General features: G+C 40.5%; 1 protein-coding gene across 1 annotated transcript in view; it reads left to right on the top strand.

Annotated features, from left to right (window-relative positions):
* The window catches only part of STPG4 (sperm-tail PG-rich repeat containing 4), a gene marked incomplete at both ends in the record, with an annotated part of 37,793 nt that overhangs the window by 15,419 nt on the left and 7,557 nt on the right, over nt 1–14,817 (top strand). The window contains 2 exon segments of the mRNA XM_082642394.1: nt 1,202–1,266; nt 2,058–2,112. Coding sequence (XP_082498520.1) covers nt 1,202–1,266; nt 2,058–2,112 — 120 coding nt within the window.

The following is a 14,817-nucleotide window of genomic DNA, read 5'->3' as shown; positions in this document are numbered from 1 at the left end:
CTGCAATATAGTTTGAAATCAGGAAGTGTGATCCCTCCAGCTTTGTTCTTCTTTCTCAAGATTGCTTTGACCATCTGGGGCCGTTTGTGGTTCCATACTGAATTTAGGATTGTTTCTTCTATATCTCTGAAAAAATGCTGCTGGGATTTTGATAGGGATTGCACTGAATCTGTAGATTGCTTTGGATAATATGGATATTTTACCAATATTAATTCTTCTAATCCATAAACATGGGATATCTTTCCATTTATTTGTGTCTTCTTCAGTTTCTTTCATCAATGTCTTATAGTTTTCAGTGTACAGATCTTCCATCTCCTTAGTTAAATTTATTCCTAAGTATTTTATGTTTTGATGCTATTGTAAATGAGATTGTTTTCTTAATTTCTTTTTCAGATACTTCATTGTTAGTGTATAGGAACTCAACTGATTTTTTTTCAACTGATTTTTGTATGTTGTTTTTGTATCCTGCAACTTTACTGAATTTCCTTATTAGTTCAAACAGTTTTTTGGTGGAGTCTTTAGAGTTTTTTATATATAAGATTATGTCATCTGCAAACAGGGACAGTTTTACTTCTTCCTTTCCAATTTGGTTACCTTTTATTTCTTTTTCTTGCCTAATTACTCTGGCTAGGACTTCCAGTACTATGTTGAATAGGAATGGAGACATAGGCACCCTTGTCCTGTTCCTGACCTTAGAGGAAAAGCTTTTAGCTTTTCACCATTGAATATGTGATGTTAGCTGTTGGTCACCCAGTTGGGTTAATCTCTCCCTATCCCCAACATCTTCAATCTTTCTTTTAGTGTTGATTATAGTGTTTTATATTAGCATTGTTTATGTATTATGAGAACACTCCTGTATTCCCCACCATACCTAGCACAGTTCTTTACCAACAGAGCAGGCTCACTAATTGGTGATCAATTGGATTTGTTGAATCTAGTACATTTAAAATATGATGAATTGTACAGCATTTTTCTCCATACCACTGTAGGCATACTGTCATAATATTCATCATGAAAAATGAATATCTGTTGAGTGTTTTGAAGCTCTACCTGTGAAAGTGTACCTTTTCCACTCTCAAAATAGAAAATAAATTATATAATGTTGTATGGTAATAAAATAAAGGATTATGAATGATAGATAATAAAGTGAGTTTGAGACCTGTATTAATCTATTATTGGTGTCCTTGTCCATTCTGTGTAGTCTGTTCAGCTTTCACCAGGACAATACGAGCTACTTCCTGCACAAGTTCCCAAGCATGCTTCCAGGTAATTATATACTTATTAAATTGCTTTTACTAATTTCACTGATGCCTTTCTATTTACATACTTAACCACCAACACTAATGACTTTTTTTTTTTTTTGGCTGCGTTGGGTCTTTGTTGCTGTGCACGGGCTTCTCATTGCTGTGGCTTCTCTTGTGGAGCTCGGGCTCTAGGCGCATGGGCTCAGTAGTTGTGGTGTGTGGGCTCTAGGGCACACGGGCTTCAATAGTTGTGGTGCTCAGGCTTAGTTGCTCCACGGCATGTGTGATATTCCAGGAACAGGGATCTAACCTGTGTCCCCTGCACTGGCAGATGGATTATTAACCACTGCACCACCAGGGAAGTCCCAACACTAACGACTTTTAAACCTCATTTATGCCCATCATATTAGATTAGCATTTTTAAAAAATATTTATTATTTATTTATTTATTTGGTTGCGCTGGGTCTTAGTTGCGGCTCGCTGGCTCCTCAGTTGCAGCACATGGGCTCCTTAGTTGCGGCAGGTGGGCTCCTTAGTTGTGACTGGTGGGCTCCTTAGTTGTAACACGTGTGCTCCTTGTTGTGGCATGCAAACTCTTAGTTGTGGCATGCATGTGGGATCTAGTTCCCTGACCAGGGATCGAACCTGGGCCCCCTGCACTGGGAGCACAGAGCCCTATCTACTGCACCACCAGGGAAGTCCCCAGATTAGCATTTTAAAATATTTAATGAGAGACAGGGAATATGTTAAAGATCCTCACATTAAAAAAAATAGATTTAGAAGATCATATCTATTTTTGTTTTTTTAATATAGGAGCTTTGTATTTCGTTCTACAGTTCAAAGGTTTCCAACAGGCTGCTTCACTCCTGTAAGTACATTGGTAGGCAATTAACTCATGATGAATTTGATGTTTAAAATATGCGATGATTCCTTTTTGATATATCAAGATTAACATTTCACTCATCGTAGTAGAAAAGCAATGAATGATTAATGTAGTTGATTTAAGATATACTGAAGAGCTTCCCTGGTGGTGCAGTGGTTAAGAATCCGCCTGCCAATGCAGGGGACATGGGTTCAAGCCCTGGTCCAGGAAGATCCCACATGCCGTGGAACAGCTAAGCCCGTGAGCCACAACTACCGAAGCCCATGCACCTAGAGCCCTTGCTCCGCAACAAGAGAAGCCACTAAAATGAGAAGCCTGCGTGCAGCAATGAAGACCTAACACAGCCAAAAATAAATAAATTTTTAAAAATATATATACTTAAAATATATCTAAAGATACACTGGTTATTTCAATGTAAGTAACCCATTTGTGTCAAGTTATAGAAGAAAAGTAAAGGCTCCTTTACTTTCTTTAGGTCTTGACTCATATGACCTTCTTATTGAGGTCATCTCTAGTCACCTGTTCAGAATTTCCTGTCCCTCTTTCTTGGTTTATTTTTCTCCATAGCACTCATCACTGTCTGATACATTACATTTAAACATTTATGTATCCTGTTTTTATCTGTCTCCCCCACCAGAATGTAAGCTTCATGAAGGTGGGGATTTTTGTCTGTTTTTGTCTTGTATACCTAGTGCTTAGGAAAATGGCTGACACATAGTGTTTGTTGAATTAATTAATTATTTAAATCATCAAAGATATTCAATATATCACTGTATGAACAGCAAGAAAGAAAAGTAGTCCTAGTTTCTTTCCTTAAAAAAGGTGAAAGTGCTTCCCTGTTTCTAAAAATTTTCAAATACATGTACATGTATTTGATAAAAATGAACTCTTTTAGATAAGTAACTAATCAGTAGGATGCCAAAATATAAAAAAAGAAAGAATGAGAAAATATGAAGTTACTTTGGGGTGTTTTGATGGACTATGATTATTTATTTGTAACTAGAAACTTGAGGGGGAAAAGATACAGCGAGCATATGAAAGAGGAGTTGAGACAACTGAACAGAGCTCAAAAACAGACTCTAGAATATGTAAAATTTTTATATTTGATAAAGATGGTATGACAAATCAGTAGGGAAAGGAAGAGCTATTTTGTGCTAGACAGTTGATTAATTAACTTGTAAATATTAGACTCTTCATACCACATATAATAAATTCCATATTGATTAAAGAATTAAGTACTTTTGAGACTATAAAACCAGGAGAAAATATATTAGCATATATCTAATTTTAGGATAAGGCTGACTTTCTGAGATAACAGCAGTGGATGAATTGCAAAGGAAAAGAAGTCTTAGATTTGATTACATAGCATTTTGAATTTTTTGTATATCAGGGAACAAACTGTAAACAAAGTTAATAGGCAAATGTGAATTAGGAAAAGTATTTTCAACATACATGGCAGATAAATGGTTAATGGCCTTATCTGAAATTCTCTTGATGAGTTATAGGAAAAACACCAATAGAAAAGTAAAACGGATGAAGGCAGTGAATAGACAATTCATAAAATAAGAAATTCAGATATCCAATAAAGGTGAAAAAATTTTTATTTCACTAATACTTAAGTGTGAGAAACTAAAAAGCTAATTGAAAACCTTCTGTATGTGGGTGGTGTGGTGGGCTAAATAATAGACCACAAAGATGTGCCCAAGTCCTAATGCCCAGAACCTATAAATGTTACCAGATGGCAAAAACTTTGCAGATGTGAGTATGTTAGGGATCTTGAGATGGAAAAATTATCCTGGATTATCCAGTGGGCCCTAAATGCAATCACAAATGTCCTTATAAAATGGAGGCAGAGGGAAATTTAAGAAAGGAGGAGAAAGCAATGTGACCAGGGAGGTGGAGATTTGAGTGATGTGGCCAAAAACCAAGGAAGGTGGCACCACCAGAAGATGGAAGAGGCAGGGAATGGATTCTAACAGTCTCCAGAGGGACCACAGGCCTCCCGACACCTTGATTTCAGCTCAGTGAAATTGATTTGGGACTTCTGGCTTCTAGGACTATGGGAGAGTAAAATTATGTTGTTTTAAGCCACCAAATTTCTGGTAATTTGTTATAGCAGCCACAGGAAACTAATACAGGTGGGGATTATTTCCAGGTGGATTTCACAGTAGACTGATAAGATGAGGACTGGCTTTTCCTCTCTGTAGCTCATAAATGTTTGTATCTGTTAGGCTTTCTCTTTTGAACTTGTCAGTTGCTTCGGAATGACTCCTCAGCCTCCTGCCTAGGCTATAAGCTGGTTGCCAGTGTTCTGGTTACTGAGTTGGGGAACGGGCTGTGCTGGGATGGTGGTGTTTCACCATTCGTTGTGCAGAAGTTCTCTCTCTCTTTTTTAATTGAAGTATAGTTGATTTACAATATTTTGTTAGTTTCAGGTATACAGCAAAGTGATTCTGTTTTATATATATTTTTTTTCAGATTATTTTCAGTTACAGGCTATTACAAGATATTGCATATAGTCCCTGTGCTATACAGTAAGTCCTTGTTGCTTATCTGTTTTGTGTGTCGTAGTTTATATCTATTAATCCCATACTCCTACTTTATCCTCCCCTCCACCTTTGGTAACCATAAGTTTGTTTTCTATGTCTATTCCTGTTTTGTATATAGATTCCCTTGCATTATTTTTTAGATTCTACATGTGAGTGATATCGTATGGTATTTGTCTTTCTCTTTCTGACTCCACTTAGTATAATAATCTCTAGGTCCATCCATGTTGCTGCACATGGCAATATTTCATTCTTTTTTATGGCTGAGTAATATTCCATTGTATATATACATACCACATCTACTTTGTCCATTCATCTGTTGATGGGCATTTGAGTTGTCTCCATGTTTGCCTGTTGTAAATAGTGCTGCTATGAAAATTGGGGTGCATGTATCTTTTCAAATTAGAGTTTTCATGTTTTCCAGGTATGTGCTCAGGGATGAGGTTGCTGGATGGTATGGTAACTCTATTTTGAGTTTTTTAAGAGACCTCCATACTGTTCTCCATAGTGGCTGTGCCAATTTACATTCCTACCAACGGTGTAGGAGGATTCCCTTTTCTCCACATCCTCTCCAGCATTTATTATTTGTAGACTTTTGGATCATGGTCATTCCGACCAGTGTGAGGTGATACCTCATTGTAGTTTTGATTTGCAGTGATGCTGAACATCTTTTCATGTGCCTGTTGGCCATCTGTATGTCTAGAAGTTCTCTTAATTCCTGTTTTCAGTAAAAGCCCCTGTCCTAACAGTGCCTGGGGCTCCTGGGTCCAGATCTCTGGCTCAGTCTCCCTGGAAATGAAAACCTCCGTCTCCTACAGGGATGAGGGAAGGGTAGCTACCTGACTGCTGGGAGTAGGTAGGTAGGGACCTGGGGAAAAGACACTCAGTCAATCTTCCTGCTTTCAGCCTTACCCTCGCCTCCACCTCACAGGTGTCTAAAGCCTGAAATTTCTGAGCTTTTCTTGGATTCTGTGGAGCAGATCAGCCCGCTTCTCATCAGCAGGCCCTCTCCACACACTGGGCTTTAGCATTCTCCACCCTGCTACCTCAGGGACCATTCCTCCACACCGTTTCACATCTTCCCCAAACACATGATCTCTGTTGGCTGTTGTCTCTTCGCTTGGTTCTGTGTGTGTGTGTACAGTTGTGTGTGTACAGGTGTATATGTCTGAGGGGAGATAGTTGTGCCTTTTTTATTTGATTGGGGAGGAATGGAGATAAATGCATGTGTTCAGGTCGATTTGGCAGCAAGCAGTCAAGACATCAGTTTTTTTTCTCTCCCACTGGCTGATACTGTATTTCCTTTGAAATGCATGTTTTAAATGAATGCCATGAGTTAATAATGATTTATTTACTATTAGTAAACAGACTCAGTTAAAATTAATTTGGTTTTAGTCCAGGTTAGGCATCCTGAAGGATAAGCAGCCTGGTATGTGAAGTAGCACAAAGCAGTTGATTCTGACAGCTTTTGCCTTTGTTCTCATCGCTTTATGGAGGAGGAGTTTTTCGGATATCCTTATTCTGCCGTTTTCATTGATGTCACCTCATTCATCCCATTTTATAAATAAAAGTGATTCACAATTTGGAACATCCTGTCCTTCAACAAAGTGAAAAGAATACTTTCATGGAAAATGTTCCAAGACAAAGAAATAGCTCAGGGCTGTGATTCATTTCTGTCTTAAACACACACTCCCAGAGCAGACTTGTGGGTTTGTTAGATCCACAGACTTGTAAACTGCACAGAGCAAATGGCTTTGATCCCAACGGTGGGAGATAGTGGCACGCAGTGTGAGTGTGGTGAAGAAATGATGCTTGCTAGGAGAACATCATCCCAGACCTTCCGGAGATAAATGCATTAATCCTTAGGCCTTTATCTGGAAACTGATTTGATCACTTTTATCATTCAGTTTCCTTGTTCTAGATATTAACATCATAGTCATAGAACTGCCAAGGACTCTTAGAACTAGAAGAAACTTACCTACTCTGTTGGGGTCAGTTTTGATGATGGTGGTGACCATCGTTCATTGGTTTTCTGGTGCCAGGCACAGTGCTCAGTGACTGACATACCCCATATCATTTCATCCTCACTGCAATGTGGGGAGGGTGCTATTTATCATCTCTCTTTGATAGGTTAGGAAATGGAAGTCAGTGGCCCAAGGTAGAGCCAGGACTTAGACCCAGTCTTTGGTGACTCAGAACCTGAGCAGCCCCATGAGTGAGCTTGACCAAGTGACTTGCTTAATGTCTTTAGATGTGTAGAGCTGATCTGGGGTCAAATCCAAGTGGCAGACATTGTACCGTCTCTGGAGTCACAACTCCCCACTGATGACTGAGGCTTATTCATGGGGCCGGGTTGGCCTGCTTGACCCCGTTTGCAGTGGGATGGGTTCTCTCTCCTGCGAGACCCACATGCCAGCCCGCCTACTGGGCCTTGATCATTGAACATCCTTACGATGGAGGGCTGCAGCTTAGGCTCCCGCTGAGAGCCTTGCTACACTGGCTTTTCTTTTCTTTTTTTAACTTTTTACTTTAATAAATTTATTTATTTATTTATTTAATTTTTTGGCTGCGTTGGGTCTCCGTTGCTGGGCATGGGCTTTCTCTAGTTGCAGGGAGCGGGGGCTACTCTTTGTTGCGGTGCGCAGGCTTCTCAATGTGGTGGCTTCTCTTGTTGTGGAGCACAGGATCTAGGCACGCGGGCTTCAGTAGTTGTGGCTCACGGGCTCTAGAGCGCAGGCTCAGTAGTTGTGGCACACGGGCTTAGCTGCTCCGCCGCACGTGAGATCCTCCTGGACCAGGGCTCAAACCCGTGTCCCCTGCATTGGCAGGCCGATTCTTAACCACTGTGCCACCAGGGAAGCCCTAAAAATTTTTTCATTGAAGTATAGTTTATTTACCATGTTGTATTAGTTTCAGGTGTACAGCAAAGTGATTCAGTTATACCTACACACATACATATACATATATATATTCTTTTTCAGGTTCTTTTCCATTGTAGGTTATTATAAGATATTGAGTATAGTTTTCTGTGCTATACAGTAGGTTCTTATTGGTTATCTATTTTATAGTGTATATATGTTAATCCTAAATTCCTAAAGGACATTTTCAAACACGCAAAAATTCATAAGAATTACCTCCAAGATACCCTTTTTAAAGGTGCCATTGGGGACAAAATACAGCAAAACAAAGGAGTAATCCAGAAAGAGGAAGGAATAGGATCCAGGAGAAAGTGGATCCAACTTGGGAAAGTAGTTAAAAGATGTCCCAGGTGGACCACTGTACAGCAGGCTGAGAGAGAAACAATCCACATTTGAGAAGGAAAGTAAAGAACTCCAGAAGGAATGTTTCTAAGGAAAAAGGGACTCAAGAACAGCTGATGTGATGGGAAAATTTAAGAAAGTATGTATAGCAAAGTGTGCAAGTGAAAAAACAAGGCACTAATTAACTCCAGGTAAAACAAAAGACGGTGCAAGACAAGAAATCATATTATAACTTGACTCTGCAAGGAATAATATTTCTTTAGTAAACATTGATTAGTGATTTAAAATGCTACTTTGAGTGGATGGGGAGAGAGGAATAGTGGATAGAGCAAGAGAGCCATATCTTCATTTATTCCAGGACGTTACCAAGAGATAATTTCTAAAATATAAATTAAGGAATAACAATATGAACATATTTAGTGATAAGGAAATAACTCCCAGAAGAACAACTAAGAGTTAAAAATAGCTATCTTAGGCTCTCTAGAGCCTGCTCAGACACGTGTGCCTAAGACATATGTGGAAAAGATGTTTCTAAGAGTGCTAGTTGCCTAAAAGAATTAGAATAGTATCATTTCAGTGAAAGAACTGTGTTCACCGTCCTGTGCTGCATATTATACTCTCTGAAAAACAAAACCCATTAGGGAATGAAATTGGAGGGGGATGAGACCAAAGACTTATGTTTTTCATTATAAGACTTTTGGTTCCAGTTGATTTTTAAAAGGATTTTTATCTATAAATTTAATAAAATATCTTAAAATTTAAGTAAAAATATATTTAAAAATTTAAGTTAGGGCTTCCCTGGTGGCGCAGTTGTTGGGAGTCCGCCTGCCGATGCAGGGGACACGGGTTCGTGCCCCGGTCCGGGAAGATCCCACATGCTGCGGAGAGGCTGGGCCCGTGAGCCATGTCCGCTGAGCCTGCGCGTCTGGAGCCTGTGCTCCGCAACGGGAGAGGCCACAGCAGTGAGAGGCCCGCGTACCGCAAAAAAAACAAAAAATTTAAGTTAGAATAAAAATGAGTGAATAAAATTTGGAAAATATAGAAAATTATATTTTTAAAATGTCCTATTACTCGTAAGCAACCAATAATGTTAAGTAATTTTCTCCCTTTTTTTCTGTGCAGTTTTAAAAACATACTTGTGATTATGGTACACTACAATTTTATTTCCTTTTTTTCAATTAGCGTATGTTCCACTTTCATGTTATTAGAAATCCTGTTAAAATTTCTTTTTACTGGGTAAATAATCAAGTTATCACATCTCAATTTATTCACCCATTCTCCTGTTGATGATTAACCTCATTTTCAAGTATTCCTTATACAAGAGGCTTCATTATCTAAGTATAACTTAACCCACAAAAAAAGACCTATTAAGGTGAACCTACTTTAAATGGAATCAAAATTTCAGAGTAATCAATAAAGTTATTGAACTTTACTGAAAAAGAGTTAAACTAAATGAACCTATCTACGAAACAGAAACAGACTCACAGACATAGAGAATAGGCTTGTGGTTGCCAAGGAGGGGGGCGGTGGGGGCAGGATGGATTGAGAGTTTGGGGTTAGCAGATGCAAACTATTATATATATAAAATGGATAAACAACAAGGTCCTACTGTAGAGCACAGGGAACTATATTCAATATCCTGTGATAAACCATAATGGAAAATAATTTTAAAATGAATGTACATATTGGGCTTCCCTGGTGGCACAGTGGTTGAGAGTCCGCCTGCTGATGCAGGGGACACGGGTTCGTGCTCCGGTCCGGGAAGATCCCATATGCTGCGGAGCGGCTAGGCCCGTGAGCCATGGCTGCTGAGCCTGCGCGTCCGGAGCCTGTGCTCCGCAACGGGAGAGGCCACAGCAGTAAGAGGCCCACGTACCGCAAAAAAAAAAAAAAAAAAAAAAAAAAAAGAATGTATATATGTATATATAACTGAATCACTTTGCTGTACAGCATAAATTAACACAACATTGTAAATAAATCATACTTCAATTAAAAAAAGTTAAACTAAAAATCATGAAAATATAACTGCAACTATGTACTAAATCATATTAAAAAAGGAAATTGTGTTGATTTTAGTTTATTTTTTCTGACAATATTTTATGATAGTATTGTGATATCCTTCATTTCATATTTGATATTCTAATGAAATCATAAAGAACAAATTTTAGAAAAAAATATTTGAAGGTTCATCAGTTTTCCCAAGGGTGTCTTCTATGATATTGTAAATCATTCTTTACTGAAGTGCCAATAATGTCACAATCCTTGTCCAGCTTTTCTTCTTTCTTTTTAACTGATTTAACTTTGTTGGAACCTCACTGGTCAATCAAAGACTGTTCCTGTGATTTAGGCACTTCATTACTTACATCAACTTCACGAAATCTTGCATTATTTGGTAAAATTTGCATTTTCATGTGAAGTGGGTTTGCATTTTATTTGCAGTGTGTTGTTGAATATCATTTAATGAGGGAGAGAAACTGACTCACAAAGAACCTCACCTGTCTGCAGTGATGGATGCTAGTGTTAAGCAGGGAGGGATATTTAAATAGGATATAATTTTATTAGTGCTCAACTCTTTGGAGAATTCTTTTGTGCTATGACAAATTCTGTCTACATTCACAGCTTTGTTACTCAAGGACAATGGTGCTGAATACACAGATCAAAAGACTAATGCTATGATAAGACAACGCATAAAGTCTTTTCTAAACTTGGGAATCATTTTTTATAGATCATCACAAATAGGATTTACTAGAGTAAAGATTATATACAGGTTCTTGATCTGTTTAAAAAAGTATTACAGGGCTTCCCTAGTGGCGCAGTGGTTGCAAGTCCGCCTGCCGATGCAGGGGACGCGGGTTCGTGCCCCAGTCTGGGAGAATCCCACATGCCGCGGAGCGGCTGGGCCCGTGGGCCATGGCCACTGAGCCTGCGCGTCCGGAGCCTGTGCTCCGCAGCGGGAGAGGCCACAACAGTGAGAGGCCCGAGTACCGCAAAAAAAAAAAAAAAAAAAAAAAAGTATTACATTAATTTATATCTCTACCGGCAATCAAGAGAGTACCGGGGGACTTCCCAGGTGGCGCAGTGGTTAAGAATCTGCCTGCCAGTGCAGGGTACATGGGTTCAAACCCTGGTCCAGGAAGATTCCACATGCTGCGGAGCAGCTAAGCCCGTGTGCCACAACTACTGAGCCTGTACTCTAGAGCCCGCGAGCCACAACTACTGAGCCCACATGCCACAACTACTGAAGCCCACGTGCCTAGAGCCCGTGCTCCTCAACAAGAGAAACCACCACAATGAGAAGCCCTGCGCACTGCAACGAAGAGTGGCCCCTGCTCGCGGCAACTAGAGAAAAGCCCGCTTGCAGCAATGAAGACCCAATGCAGCCAAAAATAAATAAATAGATAGATAGATTAACAAAAGAGAGTACTGGGACTTCCCTGGCGGTCCAGTGGTTGAGATGCTGTGCTCCCAATACAGGGGAACTAAGATCCCGTGTGCCACAGAGCTCGGCCAAAAAAAAAAAAAAGAGTGCCTATTTCACAAAATTTTTATAAATCTTGTTTATCATTGTTAAGTTGATGGTAAAAGAATGATATTTCATTATTTTAATCTGTAGGATGGGAGGCTACACATTCTAATTATTTGTTAGCCAGTTCCTTGTGGCCCTTCTTGCATACTTTCTGGCCACATTCTTTACCCAGCTATCTATTGGGTGGAGCTTTAACATTCTTTTTTGTTGATTTGTATAAACTCTATAGTGAAGAGATATTAGCAGTTCTATTTGTGGAAGTTTCTATTTGTGGAAGTTTTTCGGGGATTTTTCCCTTTTACTTTGTGTTTTTTTATATACAGAAGTTTAAAATGTAAAAAAACTTTTTTTAAAGTTTTTTTTGATATGGACCATTTTTAAAGTCTTCATTGAATTTGTTACAACATTTCTTCTGTTCTTTGTTTTGGTTTTTTGGCTGCGAGGCATGTGGCATCTTAGCTCCCTGACCAGGGATGGAACCCACACCTCCTGCATTGGAAGGCGAAGTCTTAACCACTGGACTGCCAGGGAAGTTCCTAAAATGTAAAATGTTTATGTCATCAAATTAGAGAGTTTGTAATCACCTTCTGGAATGTAAGATCCATGAAAGAAGGGGCTGTCTTATTCAATGCCCCCAGCACCTAGGACAGTGCTCCAAAAATGTGTTGAATGAATGAATGAAACCTATGTATCCTTTCCTTTTCTATGTATCCTTTCCACCACTTAAAAAATTCCCTCCAGGGCTTCCCTGGTGGCGCAGTGGTTGAGAGTCCACCTGCCGATGCAGGGGACACGGGTTCGTGCCCCAGTCCGGGAGGATCCCACGTGCCGCGGAGCGGCTGGACCTATGAGCCATGGCCGCTGGGCCTGCGCGTCTGGAGCCTGTGCTCCGTAATGGGAGAGGCCACAACAGTGAGAGGCCCGCGTACCACAAAAAAAAAAAAAAAAAAAAAATTCCCTCCAGAGACATGATGTCACTTTAATTTTCTTTGGGTTTTTTTTTGGCATTTTTTTTTTTTTAACCAACTTGTCACTCTTTAATTCTTCTGAAATGTATTTTGTGTAAGGTCACAGTGTCACTTGAGCCCTGTTGATTTAGGACAGGTTGCCTCACCATTGGTATACATGAAACCTACGATCACCAGAAATCTGACCTGTAGATCAGGTGCAATAGAGTAGGACAACCTCTAGACATTCACCAAGTCACTTTAAACCCTTTAGGGAATGAGGCAGGTTATAAAAGATGGATACATACAGGTGTGTATCTCTTCCTTCTTTCTTTCCATCTTCTGTGAAAATTAGCTCATTGAAATGTGTTAATCATTTATGCATAGAATCTCCAGGAGCAGCCTATCAAAAAATGAGTGGATGACCATGTGAAGGCATGGCAGATTACTACACCATTTTTTAGTTGTAAAAAGTACAGTAACTTTGAATTTGAAAATCCTCTAGGGCCTTATGTGCCTGAAGGCCCCTCCATGTGGATAAGCCATTATCACTTGTTAAAAAAAATGTAGCCGGGCCTCCCTGGTGGTGCAGTGGTTGAGGGTCCGCCTGCCAATGCAGGGGACACGGGTTCGTGCTCCGGTCCGGGAAGATCCCACATGCTGCGGAGCGGCTGGACCCGTGAGCCATGGCCGCTGAGCCTGCGCGTCCGGAGCCTTGCTCCGCAAAGGGAGAGGCCACAACAGTGAGAGGCCCGCGTAACGCAAAAAAAAGAAAAAAAAATGCAGCCTTCTTGTTTATGTCAAGGATTCCATTGATGAATTACACTTTGTCCCAAGGTGTAGGTGGCTCTCAAGAGAAGCAGTTGGGAAGGGATTTGTCTGGTTGGAAGATGGTTTCTAATCTTCAGATTACCAATGTAAGGTTGCATACTTACTGGCTATTTCAGTTATTGTTGAAATAATAATAATAATTGATTATGGATCAGCATAATTGTTTTGTCCACAGGAAAGACTGAAGAGTGTTTATGTGAGCATTTTGGGATAGGCACCAGAAGATATGTTCTACCAAAAGTAAAAAGGGCCCTTTTGTACCCACAGAAAAAAATTGTATTGGAAAATTCTACCAGCCGCCATTCCCTTTTAGCACTTTGATAATAATGACCAAGCCCCTCAAATCCCCAGACCCAAAGGCACAGTTCCCTCATAGCAGGATTTTTTTTAAAGAGTAGAAAACAAACTGCAACAAATCCCAGTCATTCTTTTTTTTTTTTTTTTTTTTGCGGTACGCGGACCTCTCACTGTTGTGGCCTCTCCCGCTGCGGAGCACAGGCTCCGGACGCGCAGGCTCAGCGGCCATGGCTCACGGGCCCAGCCGCTCCACGGCATGTGGGATCTTCCTGGACCGGAGCACGAACCCGTGTCCCCTGCATTGGCAGGCGGACTCCCAACCACTGTGCCACCAGGGAAGCCCCCCATTACTTCTTCTTACACAGACCCTTCCTCCAGCCTTTTTGCCCTGCAAACTCCTCCTCCTCCTTGTTCTTTTGGTCTTAGCTCAAATGTACTTCTTTAAAGAGCTTCTCAGGCCCCTCAGTCCAGGTCAGTTTTACCCTCTTACATGCTCTCATGGCACCATATATGTCCTCTGTGTGATACTCCACACATTCATCATATTTTTGTACGGTAGACATTCCCTACTGGAACGTAAACCCCATGAGAGTAGGAAACATGCCTACCTTGTCAATTAAGACTGAGTTCTGCTGCCACTAGCAGAGCCCACAGGTAACAATATTAGAAACAAGATAGGAACTTATTTCTCTCTTATATAAAGTACCTGCAGTAGGCAGTTTAGGGCTGGTGTGGTAATTCTGCAGCACCAGATTTCTGTGTGCTGCTCTGCTAAGCATTGCTTCCACACCCATGGTCCCAGAAAGCTGAGAACATGGGACCAGCTAGCAGGCAGGAGGGCAGGGTAGATGGATGAGCTGCCCCCTCCTTTAGGATGCTCCTTAGAATTTGCATACACCTCTTCTACCTCCATCCTATTGGCCAGAAGTTAGCTATGTGGCCACACCTAGCTGCAAGGGAGGCTGGGAAATTCAGTCTTTATTCTGGGTGGACATGTGCCCAGTTTAAAATTGTCCTAATACTAAGGAATTAGGAGAACAGAGATTGGGAGGCAATCATATACCACTGTATTCCCAACTCCCAGCACAGTGTCTGGCACATTGTATATTGTTTGAATGAAGAAATGAACTGAACACTTATGTATTCATTTGCTAGGGCTGCCATAATAAAGGACAATAGACTGAGGAGGCTTAAACAACAGAAATTTATTGTCTCTGTTCTAGAGGCTAGAAGTCCAAGATCAAGGTGCCAGCAGTTTTGGTTCCTTTCGAGTGAGGGAAAGT

Source organism: Mesoplodon mirus (genome assembly GCF_964341445.2).
Source record: "Mesoplodon mirus genome assembly, chromosome: 14".
Taxonomy (NCBI): Eukaryota; Metazoa; Chordata; class Mammalia; order Artiodactyla; family Ziphiidae; genus Mesoplodon; species Mesoplodon mirus.
Note: the sequence above shows the minus strand (reverse complement) of the source record. Positions and strands in the feature narration are given on the sequence as shown.